Below are 13,793 nucleotides of genomic sequence, written 5' to 3'. Positions count from 1 at the left end.
CTTTTGATTTGCTCATAGAGCCGGTAAGATAGGCACCTTCTGGTCCATGATCGCTTGGAATTCCATGTCAGTCTCTATAGACATCTTCACCTGCAATGCCTACATAAACGCAAAAGAAACCCCCTCTGACTGTGAAAATGCAGCCTGCTAGGGCTCTTGTCTTCGCGCCCCGAACCTTCTTCAGCCACATTGGAGGTGATGAAAAGGTAAAATCTGCACTTGAAGGCCAAAAATGCAACCTTCTTCCTTCTCTAGCAGCAACTTCAACAAATCTTCTCTTTTCTCACACGCCCATGCTCACCTCAGCCTTGTTCTGATGCACAGCCCACCTGCTCGCACTTGAATGCTGAAAACGTAGCCTCGTGCCGTGCTGAAAACTCCTCTTCAGATAAGTCCACCCTAGGTCAGCAGCCCTTCAATGCTCTAATACCATGTCAGAGTGAAGCAATGCGGAAGCAAATGACCGTGACAAAGTGTGAACAAAGAGAGAAGAGAGAGAGAGAAAGAGACAGTGAAACGCACAAAATCTGTAGTGAAGAATGCTGTATAAGGATGAAGAATGCTGTATAAGGATGCAGAATTATTCACGGGTGCAGAGAAAATATCTGCGTATGTCTCCACCTTGAGGCCCTTGATCTCTGTCAGCTCTGAGTGCAGTCTTCGTCACCAGCAGGCTGAAATCTGTCAGATACAAGTATCCAAGGCTGCTGGAAACTCAGCCTTATAAAGGCTGAGAAAAATGCTTGAAAAATACCTGAAATAATCAGGTCGGCTGCATTGCAGTCGGGGGCAGTCCGACTGCTGCAACATGGCACTACTAACGTGGTAGGAGATGACTCTTAACACCATCTTTCTCCATTTACAGCAGCCCTTTCGTACTAAACTGCTACCTTTTATCAATACCCTGCTGTTCGGGAGCATATGGAGCAACAATAGCTTGCTGTAATAGGTCTGTCCTACCATTTACAGCAGGCACCAAAGAAAGTGATAAAAGGCTTCAAACACATCACCAATGTCATGTGTGGCTCGCATTTGAAACTGATCATGAGAAAATGCTGCATTTTCAGCAGCAAATATGACATCTCTATTGACAAACACCTTCTTCATGCGTGGTCATACATGCAATAGCCTTTGCTTTCAGAGCTGTAGCCAATAAAAATACATTTTACAGCCTTATCATCAAGCTTCCCACGTAGCTCTTTCAGAACATGTGAGTAGGCAATACAACCAAACACCCGAAAGTAGTCAACTTTGGGTTTCTTTCCATGCCAAGCCTCAAACAAAGTGATCGTCTTTAAAGCCTTTGTATGTGCCCTACTCAATATATGATTGGCACATTGAAGCCCTTTTAACCAAAATTTATGTGCAACCCCTTGCTTTTTAACATACTACGAATCATTTCCGTGAGAGTGCGATTCTTCCTTTCAGTAACTCCATTCTGTTGAGGAGTCATTCTAACTCTGGCTTGATGTGTAATGCCACGATGCAACAAATATGTCTCAAATATATGTGCGAAGTGTCTGCACTTTTAAACCAATTTTAACCTCAAGCTTTGCCACAAGATGTTTAAAATGCATGAGTACATCAGACTTAGTCTTCAACCCATACACGCATATATACCTCAAGTAGTCATCAATAAATGTAACAAAATAAAGGTGAACCCCAAGTGCGCATGTTCTTATGGAACCATTTTTCGGACATCACACACTGAACCATTCATTTTTAAGGCAAACCTGTGCATCTTGCCCAAAATACATCCCTCGTATACATGAGGAGGTGGAGTCTCCATTGGAGACAATGTAGCTATCATATGATACCTCTGAAGGGTCATCAAACTCCCAAAGCTTATATGTCCATAACGGGCATGCCAAAGCTCTGCATTCTACATAGTGGGCATAAAACTAGTAATTGCCAAAGCATCATGAGACTGTTGGTCATAAGTATCTACCAAGAATTAACCCTTGTACGGGTACTAGACAACCTGAGTGCATAGTCCATCTCTCTATCTCTGACAATACATTTGTCATTCTCAAAGATGACTTAAGCTATGCTTATTGAAAGCTGAAATAGACAACAGTTCTCTGTAGTGCTAGGCACAAATAATACATCTAGAAGCATGAAATCTGAACTATTTGTAGTAGTAATAGTGACCGTCCCAATGCCACATACATCATAAATGTTGCCATTTGCACACATGACACACTTTCCAGCAAGGGTTGAATGCAAAGAGGTAAACAAGCACATCCCAGAAGTGATTTACTTTGATGCACCACTGTCAAAATACCATGTTTGCTACATTTCAGCAACATTAAATGTTGAATCAACCATAGAAGAATCGTAACTGGCTAGTGCCTCTTGGACAGTCAAACTGGAGTCTTCCTTCTTCTCCTTGCAACTAGCCTAACCTTATACCTACTAACAGAACCATCTGCATCATGCTTAATTTTGTAGACCTACTTACAATCAATAGCTTTCTTGCTCTTACACAATAGTACTAGATTTCAAGTCTTATTGGCCTCTAATGCAATCATCTCCTTATCCATTGCTACATCCCAACAAGCATGACCACACCATCCTTAAAACAAGTAGGTTCAACATTCTCAACCACTTTTACTACATAAGCATAATGGTGAGTTGCAAAACCTTAAAAACCAAATCCTTTAACAAGATATCTGACCTTGCTAGACCTACGTATCACTGGATCACTTAGTGAAGCCTTTACATTACCATGTGCTCTCTATACACCTAGTATCCTAACTGAAGGAATACCAAGCTCATCATTCAAACTCTCTGAACCATTGGAATCTCCATCAAACCCCAAACGACTAGCAAATGCATCATTACCATCTGACAGTTTCTTCTTTATCTTTTTTTTAAACTTGCAATACTAGTAGATGCATTTGAAGATGTGGGTTTTCTTTCTGCACATAACTATTATCATCATCATCATCCAATGCATTATCACTAGATGCATATTGACTACTCATATCATAAAAAATAACATCCTTGCTCACTTTGAACTCACCTATAACAAGATTATAATAACGATACCTTTTCTATTCTAAAGAGTTATCTAATGAAAATACATTTTTCAACCTTTGGATCAAGCTTCTTCCGTAGCTCATCTGGCATATGAACATCCACCAAACACTTTCAAGTGTGACACATCGGGCTTCTTGCATGTAAAACCTTCTTCAAGGATCATTCCATGAACTACTGCAACTATGAGAGTTTTGTTCATAATATAGACAACATCCCCCACGCTTGGATTTGCGGGGTCTCCAGCCTGTACAAATCAGCCACCAGCAGGGTTCTCATAGGCGGAAGGCGAGGGGAGGAGTTTCGGCTGGAGAGATTGGTCTAACAGGGCTGTTCCCTGGCCCCATACTTGTTCCTACTCTTCGCAGAGGCGATGTCTCACTTCCTCAGGTCACATGTGAGCGGATTACGCGGCCTCCGACTTCCAGTGAGAGAGGAAACTGAGTTGTTAGATTCAGAGTATGCAGACTACACAGGCCTCTACATAGAGGACGATGAGGTGATGCTGGAGAGAATGAGGCTGGCTCTTGATGTGTTCTGCGTTGCAACGGGAGCGAAAATCAACTGGCGAAAGTCGGTTGGTTTCCTCACAGACCCGAACTCCAGCACGGAGTGGGACGTCCACCTGGGATTTAGATGGGTGAGTAGAGGGCAGACCGTCCAATACCTAGGGTTCCAGGTGGGACTCGACATCACTCCTGCCCAACAGTTTCTTCCTGTCCTTGACTCTATTCGGAGGAAACTGACCTACTGGAGCACGGTTCGCCTCTCACTAGCCGGTCGAGCCCTAGTGGTTAACCAGGTCCTCCTAGCGACGGCCTGGTACATAGCCTCGTGTTGGTGCTTCTCCTCATCATGCGTAGGGCAGCTTCGTCGCCTAGTGCGAAATGTCCTTTGGCCTGGGTTTGATGGCTCTAGGGACTCCAGGACCAAGGTGGCGTGGGCGACCATCATACAATATCGATCAAAGGGGAAGCTTGGGATCATAGACCCAGAGTATCAAAGTATGGCCTTCTTGGGCAAGCTAGCTGTCCGCGGTCTCACACCAGTCGCCGTCGAGCTTCTGATCTGCAGGAAGAGCCGGTAACACAGGCACCTTCCGGTCCATAATCGACTAAAACTCCAAGTCAATCTCTGTAGACATCTTCACCTGCAATGCCTTCACAAACGCAAAAGCAGCCCCCTCTGACTGGGAAAACTCAGCCTGCTAAGGCTCTTCCGCGTCCTGAACCTTCTTCACCTGCCGGAGGCGATGAAAAAGCAAAACCTGCACTTGTAGGCTGAAAACTCAAACTTCCTCCGCGTCAAACAGCAGTAAACAACAGCAAATCCACCACTTGGACTCCTTTCTTGCGCGCCCACACTCGCTTCAGCCTTGTTCCAAGGCACAGCCCTCCTGTCTGCCCTTAAACGCAAAAAACACAAATTTGTGTCGCGATAGAAACTCCTCTTCAGGTTGATTCTGCGCTCAGTCAGCCCTCAAACACTGCTCTGATACCATGTCAGAGTGCAACGGTGCAGAAGCGTAGGACTGAGAGAGAGAGAACGCAGAGAGAGAAGAGAGAGAAAGAGACAATGGACGATGAAAATCTGCTGTATAAAGAATGTTGAATACAAAGATATGCAGATATATACACGGGCGCAGTGCGCTGGACTGCGTGTCTCCACCTCGACGATGCAACCTGCTGTTCACCTCGAAGTCCGCTGCAATCTGCACTGTCTGCTGTCTGAAATCTGCGAACAGAGACGGAATCTGCGCGTGTCACCGGTCTGTAATCTGCGAGCAGAGAAGTGTGCCAGACTGCTGAAAGTGCCAGGTATAAATAGCTAAAAAACCGGGGGAAATAGGGCACCAGAAATGGCCAGGCGGCTGCATTAAATGCAGCCGACTGCCTACTGCAGGTCGGACTGCCACGTGGCAGTCCGACTGCACCAGGCCTGGCCTGCTGCCCTGATCTGATCTGATCGCTAACAGGGATTGCCACCCTTTCGTGGAGGAGGATTCGGGTGGTGGGTTTTCAGGGGAAGACTTGGCGACTGGACCCCTATGTTTTTTGGAAGGAGCTCAAGGAGTGGTGCCTTTGGATTTGGAAGGGCATACCACTTGATGAGCTGGAGTGGGATCCAGGAGAGCAGCTATGGCCGGCCTCTGCGGTCACCAAAAAGCTACCCAGGTTCCTAGAGTATACTGTCAGGATTGACAAACATGTACTGATGCAGGAGGATATGGACTGGGCAATGTCACGCAGTAGGCACTGGTGGGTGAAGCACAGCATCACGAAGCCCTTCCGACGGACCTTCTGGCGCCGCCTATGGGATAGCTGGAGGCCGAGGAGGGTGTCGTATTTTTTTATGGCTGGTGACACATGGAGGCTTCGCGATGGGAAGTTGGCTTGCCCAGATACAGGAGGGAGGTTGTAAGCGCTGCACACAGCAGCCTCTGGAAATCCCAAAGCACTGTCTTTGGTCTTGTGAGGAGGCGTAGCTCGTGTAGAGAGGAGCATGCCGTATCCTTCGACGTATAGCGCCCAGCCTTGGGTGTATCTCATGGGGAGCTTTTTGTTAGCAGGCAATCAACCAGGGCCGTCACCTTATGTATGAGGCCGGGATGTAGGACACGATATTTATGATCGAGGCAAGGTCATGCGCAGTGGTCGGTCTGGAGGCTCTACCCATCTGCCAAGTACTGAAGCCCACAGCAGACCACTCGGCGATATGGGAGATCATAGGGAGTTTTACTGGATGGCATATTTGGAAGGTACGATGCCATGTGGCTTTCGGTGGAGAGAGACTTTCAGCACTTGCGATCTTAGCAGAGCTATGGACCTCCATCATCCATTCCCTCCGCGGCCGATGGGATCAGGTGCAGGGCGAGTCCAGGGCTCGTCAGGAGCTCCGTGGTTACTTCATGTGTACCTGGGGCGGCCAGAGTCTGTTCATTGTGATGTAGGCAAGCAGCCCTATTTTCAAGCCTGTTTTTGTTTTAACAATAGCCTTGAAACTTTTGAAATACTCAAATACATCACTCTTTTCCTTCATGAGATACATTCATAGCTTTCTTAAACAATCATTAATAATGTGACAAAATAATTGCTAACTCCAAGAGATATGTTCTGTATAGGTTTCCAAACATTTGTATGTATAACAAGTATATTTCTGCTCATATCTCTATCGACAAAAAAGGTTATCTTGCTTACTTATCAAATTGGCATGATAATAATAAGAAGGCCTAGAAATCGTTTGTTACTTCTATGTATGTACCGAAGCCGTTTTCAAATTTTAATGAGTTGGTTTCTCTCACGATCACTGAAGAGATTAACATACAAGGTAAATCATCTGAAAGAAGTGGTAAATGGGTCCAAGCATTTTTTTAAGTTGAGAGAGAGAACGTCACAGATTCTCTTTAAGAGATTGTAGTATGGGATGTGTTGATGATAACTAGCAAAAGAGGTTAAATCAATAGTTTGGTGAAATACATGTTTCAAGAGACCCTGGAAACTTTAGAGAAAGAGGGGGATGATAGAACAGAGGTTTTAGCAATTTTGGTATTGTTTGTCATTATCGTGGCAAATAGGTCATATTATAGCCCAATGTTATGCTAAGAAGAATGATATCTACAATAGTAAATTGCAGTAAGAAAACTATGCATTGTCTTCATAACAAAATGAAAAGAAAAATGAGCATATGTTTGTTATGTAACATATGATGAATGTTGTTATAGAAAATGGGATACATGATGATGTATGATATATTGATTTAGGTACATCTGATCATATGACTAGTCATGTTGAATAGTTTGCAGAGATGTAGGATTTACAAAATCTAGGCTATGTGTTGATAGGTGATGATTCATGCCACCTAATTTTACACGTTGGAAAGGTTTTCTTGTCCTTGCATGATGATTAGACAAAGAGTTTTTCATATATATCACATGTGCCATCCATCACAAAGAATTGAGTGTTTGTTGGTCAGATGGTAGAGCAAGCATTGTAGGTTCGATTTAATTCAAAAGGTCGTTTTGTAGAAGATTTTAATGATAAGTGTAAGTTGGTCGCAAAAGAAAGTAGAGTTTGCTCGCATGTTTGTTTTAGATACTCGAAGTTTCACAATGAATACTGCTATGTATACTAAAGGCAAAGGAGCGATTGTAGATATTAAAATATGGCAAAAATATATTGGACATGTAAAAGTCCTAAAGGGCATATGAAGAATATACAATGCTTTGGTTGTATACTAAATCTCACAACAATCTGAGATTTTTGCTTTGCCTTGTTTCCAATGTTTCCACAAGCACAATCCAAGAGGAACTGTGAAAGAATAGGAGAGCTTCTTACCTATTGCTTGCTTGCTTGAATCCTTGCTTCTTCTCCTTCACTTTAGCCTTCAAAACTAGCCTCTCTCAGTGGCGCCACTCCAATACCATGTCACGAATTGCGTGGTGGGGGGACTTGCTTGAGTTGTTGTGCCACACACACATCATATACACAAAAGGAAGCTCACTCAAGAACACAAGAAGAGAGAGAGAAGCCAAAACATTTTCTTGTTGGTTTCTTTTTCTTCTGACACACACAATACAATGTACACAAAGTATAGATAAGATATAACATAAAGGAAGGTAGTCTACTAAATCAAATGATGCATATCTGACTAAAGTAATCGACTAGCGCTATAACTATGCCAACTATAAATAGGTGCAACAAAGCAAAATATAATAAGTGATAAGTCAATAGCCATGTGAGGATCATAATGACCACTGACGTGCTAAGTGTAGACGTGCAAACCCATCTAACCAGACGTGTCCATCATCAATGTCCACACCTATTGAGCTTGCCATCTCAACAAAGGGACCATGGTCATTACCCCGCATTTCCTTATATGCATACGTGAACCCTCAGCTTATTTGGGTTCTTGTTTCTCAATATGTAGCTGAGAGGGATGTTGAGAGTCATGTGTCTAGTCCAACTCCATTGTATGGCTTGCTGCTCTAGATTGCATCACTCAATTTTCTTCGTCATGTTCTTTGAAACTTTCAATATGCTTTTTCAAGCAACCAGCTGGTCAGCACATTTGCCATGGATAGTCAATTGGCAGCTTTCATTTTTAGCCTTTTTGAAAAGCCCAAATGATGTACACATTTATTTATCTTGTATGTTTGTTTTCCCTAAGGACATTGCCTTGAGCCTCTCTCATCTACCTTTATGGCATTCGTTCTCCTCTTTGTTCTCCACTCTCTTTTCTCCATCAGTGCGCCTCTATTTTCATCACTTGTAATGTGTATTTCTCCCTCCATCAGCTCGCAACCTGCCCAAGAGATTAAACGCAAGACCGAGGCTTGCATGATCCCTCTCTTTAACACTACAAAAACATAACAGAGGATTTAAGAAAACATTACAGCCTTATACTTCTTCCTGTCCCACTATCTCTAGTGAAACCCTTGGCAGTTCTACGATCTACTTACAATGACTCATTCCCACTATTAACTCAATGCTATTTACTTTCGTTACTTTCTACGATCCATCAGAGCACAACACACTCCTTCAGCATCCTTACATACCTATCGTATACTCTGTTGATCATCTAGTCCCATGCCATTTATTCTCTTTCATTTCTAGATTCATTTGTTGGTCCTGTGATTGTCTGTATAATGTGTTTTCTCTGAAAGGGTATGATACAGAAGGAAAATTCTCAACTTGTGTTGTGCATGAATGTGAGACATGCTTGGCACTTTTTCTGTGTGTTATATTTGAGATAGGGACATTGTCTTGCCTATGTAAGACTAGGGCTTTCAGTGATCACCAGACAAAAGTCCTAATCATGAATGATGCATAAGATTCTCTCTGAGACTAAGTTGGTCTCACTGTTGCAGATGCAGAGTATCCAGCCATACTTTCTTATGGTTGACAGAACACTTTACAGGTCGGATATTTGGCTGTCCAAAACTGCTTCTTTGTCAAGATGTTCAAATTCAGAAAATCAAATATACAGTAATCGTTCCAAGCATGGGTTTTATCATACTTGTATACTTGGCCATGCAGTCATTTGCAAATGTTCAGAAAAACTGCAGAATGTTTGGTCCAAACATAATTGACATTTTCAGGGCATTAAAAAATGTCATGCCTGTTTAAGGAAACATCACCCAGGTTTTTAGCCTTTGCCAAGGCTATCTACATATTCATATTATAAATGCAGGTTCTTAGTGCAGCTCCATTACTACTACTTACTGGATATTTAGTGCCAAAACAACCAAATGGTGCCTAATAATTTTAGGGCCCAGTGCATTTCAGCTTGAGGCAGCCAAACATACTTTCATGTACATATGCATCATTATCTAGGGTCATTTTTGCATTGTTCTCATTGCCAGAATTCTCTCCATCAGCTACATTTTCTTCTTCAAATCCGCCTGTTCTACCACAGACAAGGCTGTTCCTGCCAGCAATTTTATCAGACAGGCTGAATCAGTTTTACTTTTATCCAAGACAAGGCTGTTTGTTGTATTTCCAGAACTTTGCTCCCATTCATGACAAAAAGATGTCTAAATGGTGAAACCTTCATTCTCAGCCATCCAGGTCTGTTAGTACTTGTAAGGAAGAGATTTTGCATGTCTCTGTGGACATAGGCACTTACAGTCAGAATCATTATTGGTGATGTTTTTTGTCATTGATGTCCTCACAAAAGAGGATGAGCCAAACAAATCCAGTCACCATCTATGAAGCTTCATGATCAAAAGTTACTTGAGGCAGTTCTGAACACCCCAGCAGGATCCAGCCTCAACACTCAAAAGAGATCAACAATAAGGTGCACACCCCACATACGAGCAGCACTACCACAACCAATCACGATGAACAAAAGTCTGAAGTGGCTGGGACTTAAAAGTTGGCAAAGTATAGAGGACTTACCCTCTCGCAGCATTCTTAATTGTTCAGTTAGCATACAAAAGAACTGCCATGATTGCAACTTGCCCGATTGCTTAGAATGCAATTTGAAAAATAGGGGATATCAAAGTCAAAAACCTCATCACTTTCATTAAGAGAATTCAGCCTCATAGTGGTGATTTACGGTCATCAATGTGGTGTGATCACAGCAGAAAACAATCTGCAGTCCAGACTGTCACTGGGACACTCTTACACAACAGCAATGAGCAAATCACAAGTTTTTGAATACAAGTTCAATATGACGCAAGGGCTTATGCACTAGGTAGTTTGAGTTTCAAGATGATAGATTAACTTGAGATAGTAGGGATCACAAGTGCAATTATATAAAGGGAGTACATAAAACACATACCATGATAAGGCAAACAGCCACAAGAGCGATGAATGTGACATAGTTCTTTTCTCCAACACAATTATTAAGCCACTGCATGCAGCCAGTTGCCAGGTTGCTCAATAAGGGCTTTTAGGCAAGATCATCATTAGCAACAAGTGAAATGTGTGTCATTTACAACTAGAAATGAAATAGTGCAAAAAGCAGTAAATGTATAGATCATCATTAAGTAAAGAAGTAAACGTACAGAATCATCATTAAGGGTTTTGAATTCATACACGACAATGATGGTCAAATCCAACAACACACTTGTCACAACATCGGCAATGCTTGCTATGTCTGTGGACCTGTATTGCAAACACAAACAAAGAGTCTCAGACATAGTCAAATACTTAGCATAAAGCCTTCTTGAACATACTCCTATCTGCTGGTTGTTCCTTAAATAGATGTAAAATTCACCTCGGCATTGCACAAAGAACAAAAGAGACCATCTCTGTTTATAGCTGGGTAATGTTGGGCTGCATTCTTGCAACACTTGTCTTCTTCAACAAGCCAACCCAGTATGCATTTGAAAGTAAAGAATTCCTGTTTCACTAGGTGTGTAAATTCACCCTGTCTGCCCTTATCCGCATTAAGAATCTTTTCATTTTTAGATTCCAATGAGTTTTGAGGCCCAGTCTGCCCAGGATCTAGTACAAGTTTACTGTCTTTCTTAGAGACAGAATTCCTTCTTTTCATGTAAATTCCAGGGTCTGCAGGATCAATTGCTGAACACCGGATATAAAGGAAGAAAACTGCCAGTGCCTGTAAATGAAGGTAGATTAAATGCACCCACACTGATCTTTTGTATACAAAAAAGATGAAATCTCAGAAGAAAAGCACCTTACCATGGGAGAGTAAATTGCGATGGTCATGTACTTCAAAAACGAGTCGCCTAAGAAGGGAGCAAGGAACACATAGAAAGTGATTGCTAAGAAGAAAAATAGTATTATGGCCACTGCCTGAAAGGAATATTCGATGTATTAGATTTTAGAAAACCTTGTTCAGGAGAAACTATTGCAAAACCAGCCATGCATACTACGTGGGTTCAACATAAGGGATTTTTCAAATACCATTTTTACGCATTTTTTAACATACAAAAGGTTACCATATAAAGGGGTTATTTATTGATTGAATAAAAAATGGGCATGTTTTATTTAGGGAAAACTCACAGATAAGGGCATTGATAAATAAGCCTTGAATACACATGATATAGAGGGTATATAGAGAGTGAACCCCTTGAGAACTTTACTAACGTTTCTCTTCATCGAAGAGACTGAAAGACATAGCTGCACTTTAAAACCCACCTAAAATTTTATGCAAAGGTACTTAACAAGCAACTTCTACAAATGTTAATAGAGAGCCTCCCCTGTTGAGGCTGAAATAATCCATCACTCAAAGGCTCCTGAAGTGTTTCCCTAGTCTACCTGAGTATGAGGTATATAAACCTTAAGGCTTTGCATGGTCAAAGCAAACCTTAGAAGTTATTTAACTACCCCAAAATACTCCCTTTCAACATGAACAACTCTGCAATCATCTTTCACTTACTACATTTGACAGGCAATATTCCTTAACTTCATGTTTTGCTAGCCCCAAGAGCCCAGTCAAGCTAATTGCTTTTCTTCAGATAAGTCCACAAACACTGCATTATCACCATCCTATTTTACCAGTCAAACACCAGACTGGCCTCATCTTACCCACAGCATTCCATGTTATAATTTACCTTCCACAGTGTCAATAAAAACAAATGACAAGTCCCATTTCAGTTCCCAATAATCCTCATTAATGGCCCAAGGATTCAGAAATACAAGAGACTGACTCAGCCACCAACACGGATGTTTGGGTTCAGCATCAGTGTCTTTCTAAACGATTCCCCATCCACACAGCTTTCTTGAGGGAGCTGAAAGTTGTGACGCATGAGACAGAAAATGTACTAAGGGGAGTCAACATAGCCCAATTCAATCTAAACTATATCTCTCTGTCAACAAAAACATGGAAGAGTCCATGGCGGTAACCTTTCAACTCTGGGGACATGCATGTCCGCTGACATGCAGAAGCACTACTGCTGAATAGCTTTGCATTTGAAAGTCGACCAAATGGCTGCAATGGTTCACCGGGAATGAATTACCAGAAGGTCCACAAAGTGGATACGAAGTGCCGGTTCTGGCAACATCGCGTCTTGTCTGATAATTTAGTAGGCGGCATCGTTCCGAGATGCTCTATCCCTGGTTAGCACGTGCACGTATAAAATGCAGCAACCAAAGGCAAAAGCCATTATAGTATACTTTGAGAGAATCTCTCGTAGCTTGATCTGCAAGAATACCCCGTGCAATGGTACACTCTGCCCCGATCACATCTTTGAACACAGGCTGCTGCATCAGTCCTAGACTGAATTTCCCATACGAAATGAAGGCGGATTTCTGCAGAAATGTCGAAAAGGTGAACGGTTCCAATCTTGAGCTGTGCTTCTCATGTCACGGAAAAATACATCTGGAATCGTATTAGGTAACGATGGATTGGATAAGGCGAAATTATAATGAGGCAGGCAGACGCAGACCTGGTAAGCGTGGGCAGGAAGCTGCGAGCCATGGCACGGCCGCATCATCGTAAGAATACCGGAAAAGTACATCAGAGACAGGGCCCTGCATCAATGGAGGAGGAGGAGGAACAGACGACACCCTCTACGAAAGGTGGTGGCAAAAAAGGAGCTTCCTGCCGATAAACGAGTCCTTCGTTATTTTACGACGACGAGATTGCTACGGACGAGAGGGTTGTTGGTGTTCTGGTTGTTCTTTCGGCCGCCTGCCCATCCTCCGGAAGCAGCAAAATTGTATTGAGATAAAAAAGCATTTCTTTTTTTTTTAAGAAACATGAAAATGTTATTAAGACGTGTTTAGTACATTTAGCTTTTCAATTCACGTAAAAAGTTGAAGTATTTTAGGAAGATGAGAGTGGAACAACACAAGACATGACAAAGTACACTTCTTGTTAGACAATGACACCCACGATATCTAATGCGTAATCATCTCACGTCATTTTCTTCACTTAAGTGAGTTTAAGGCTAATTAATCTCTAGTACGTCAAGTAGTGTGGTGCACCGCATGCATCCGAATGCAATGGGACCTTGCCCATTGGGTAGGTCCAATGCAAATGATGTGGTGATGGAGGATCGAGCAATAGAGGAAAGCAATGTCCAGGGAGAAGCTCCTCCTCATAAGCATAGAAGGGAAGTAGAGGCAGTCAAGTCCGATAGGTCATCCCAAGCCGACACCCAAGAGAAGAACAACTAGCCATCAAACTCACTTCGTGACTACAAGCTCCAATTTGAGGCAAACCCTCAAGTGGTCTTTGACTTCCTTGCACAGTCCCTTCAAAAATACATGGAAGAAAACCGAGATGGTCCTACCAAAAAGATCACACTTGATGCCGGAAAGGTATGCAACAATGTCCTTCGT

General features: G+C 42.5%; 1 protein-coding gene across 3 annotated transcripts in view; it reads right to left on the bottom strand.

The window, feature by feature from the left end:
- LOC148022381 (protein S-acyltransferase 21-like) overlaps positions 1–13,082 on the bottom strand; it is a 28,125-nt gene extending 15,043 nt beyond the window's left edge. For 2 of the 3 annotated variants that reach the window (XM_087698014.1, XM_087698015.1), the window contains exons 1-5: positions 12,896–13,082; positions 11,187–11,300; positions 10,759–11,103; positions 10,578–10,646; positions 10,321–10,392 (exon numbers count right to left, since the gene is read on the bottom strand). In XM_087698014.1, the coding sequence (XP_087554140.1) occupies positions 10,321–10,392; positions 10,578–10,646; positions 10,759–11,103; positions 11,187–11,300; positions 12,896–12,967 (672 nt within the window). In that variant the 5' untranslated portion in view covers positions 12,968–13,082. Of the gene's footprint in view, positions 1–10,320; positions 10,393–10,546; positions 10,647–10,758; positions 11,104–11,186; positions 11,301–12,895 lie in introns of those variants that run through there. The other variant, XM_087698016.1, reaches the window with a different exon arrangement.
- Between the last annotated feature and the right edge of the window lie 711 nt (positions 13,083–13,793).

Source organism: Lygodium microphyllum, chromosome 17 (assembly GCF_053477565.2).
Source record: "Lygodium microphyllum isolate KBCC chromosome 17, Lygodium_microphyllum_v1.1.10, whole genome shotgun sequence".
Lineage (NCBI taxonomy): Eukaryota > Viridiplantae > Streptophyta > Polypodiopsida > Schizaeales > Lygodiaceae > Lygodium > Lygodium microphyllum.
Note: the sequence above shows the minus strand (reverse complement) of the source record. Positions and strands in the feature narration are given on the sequence as shown.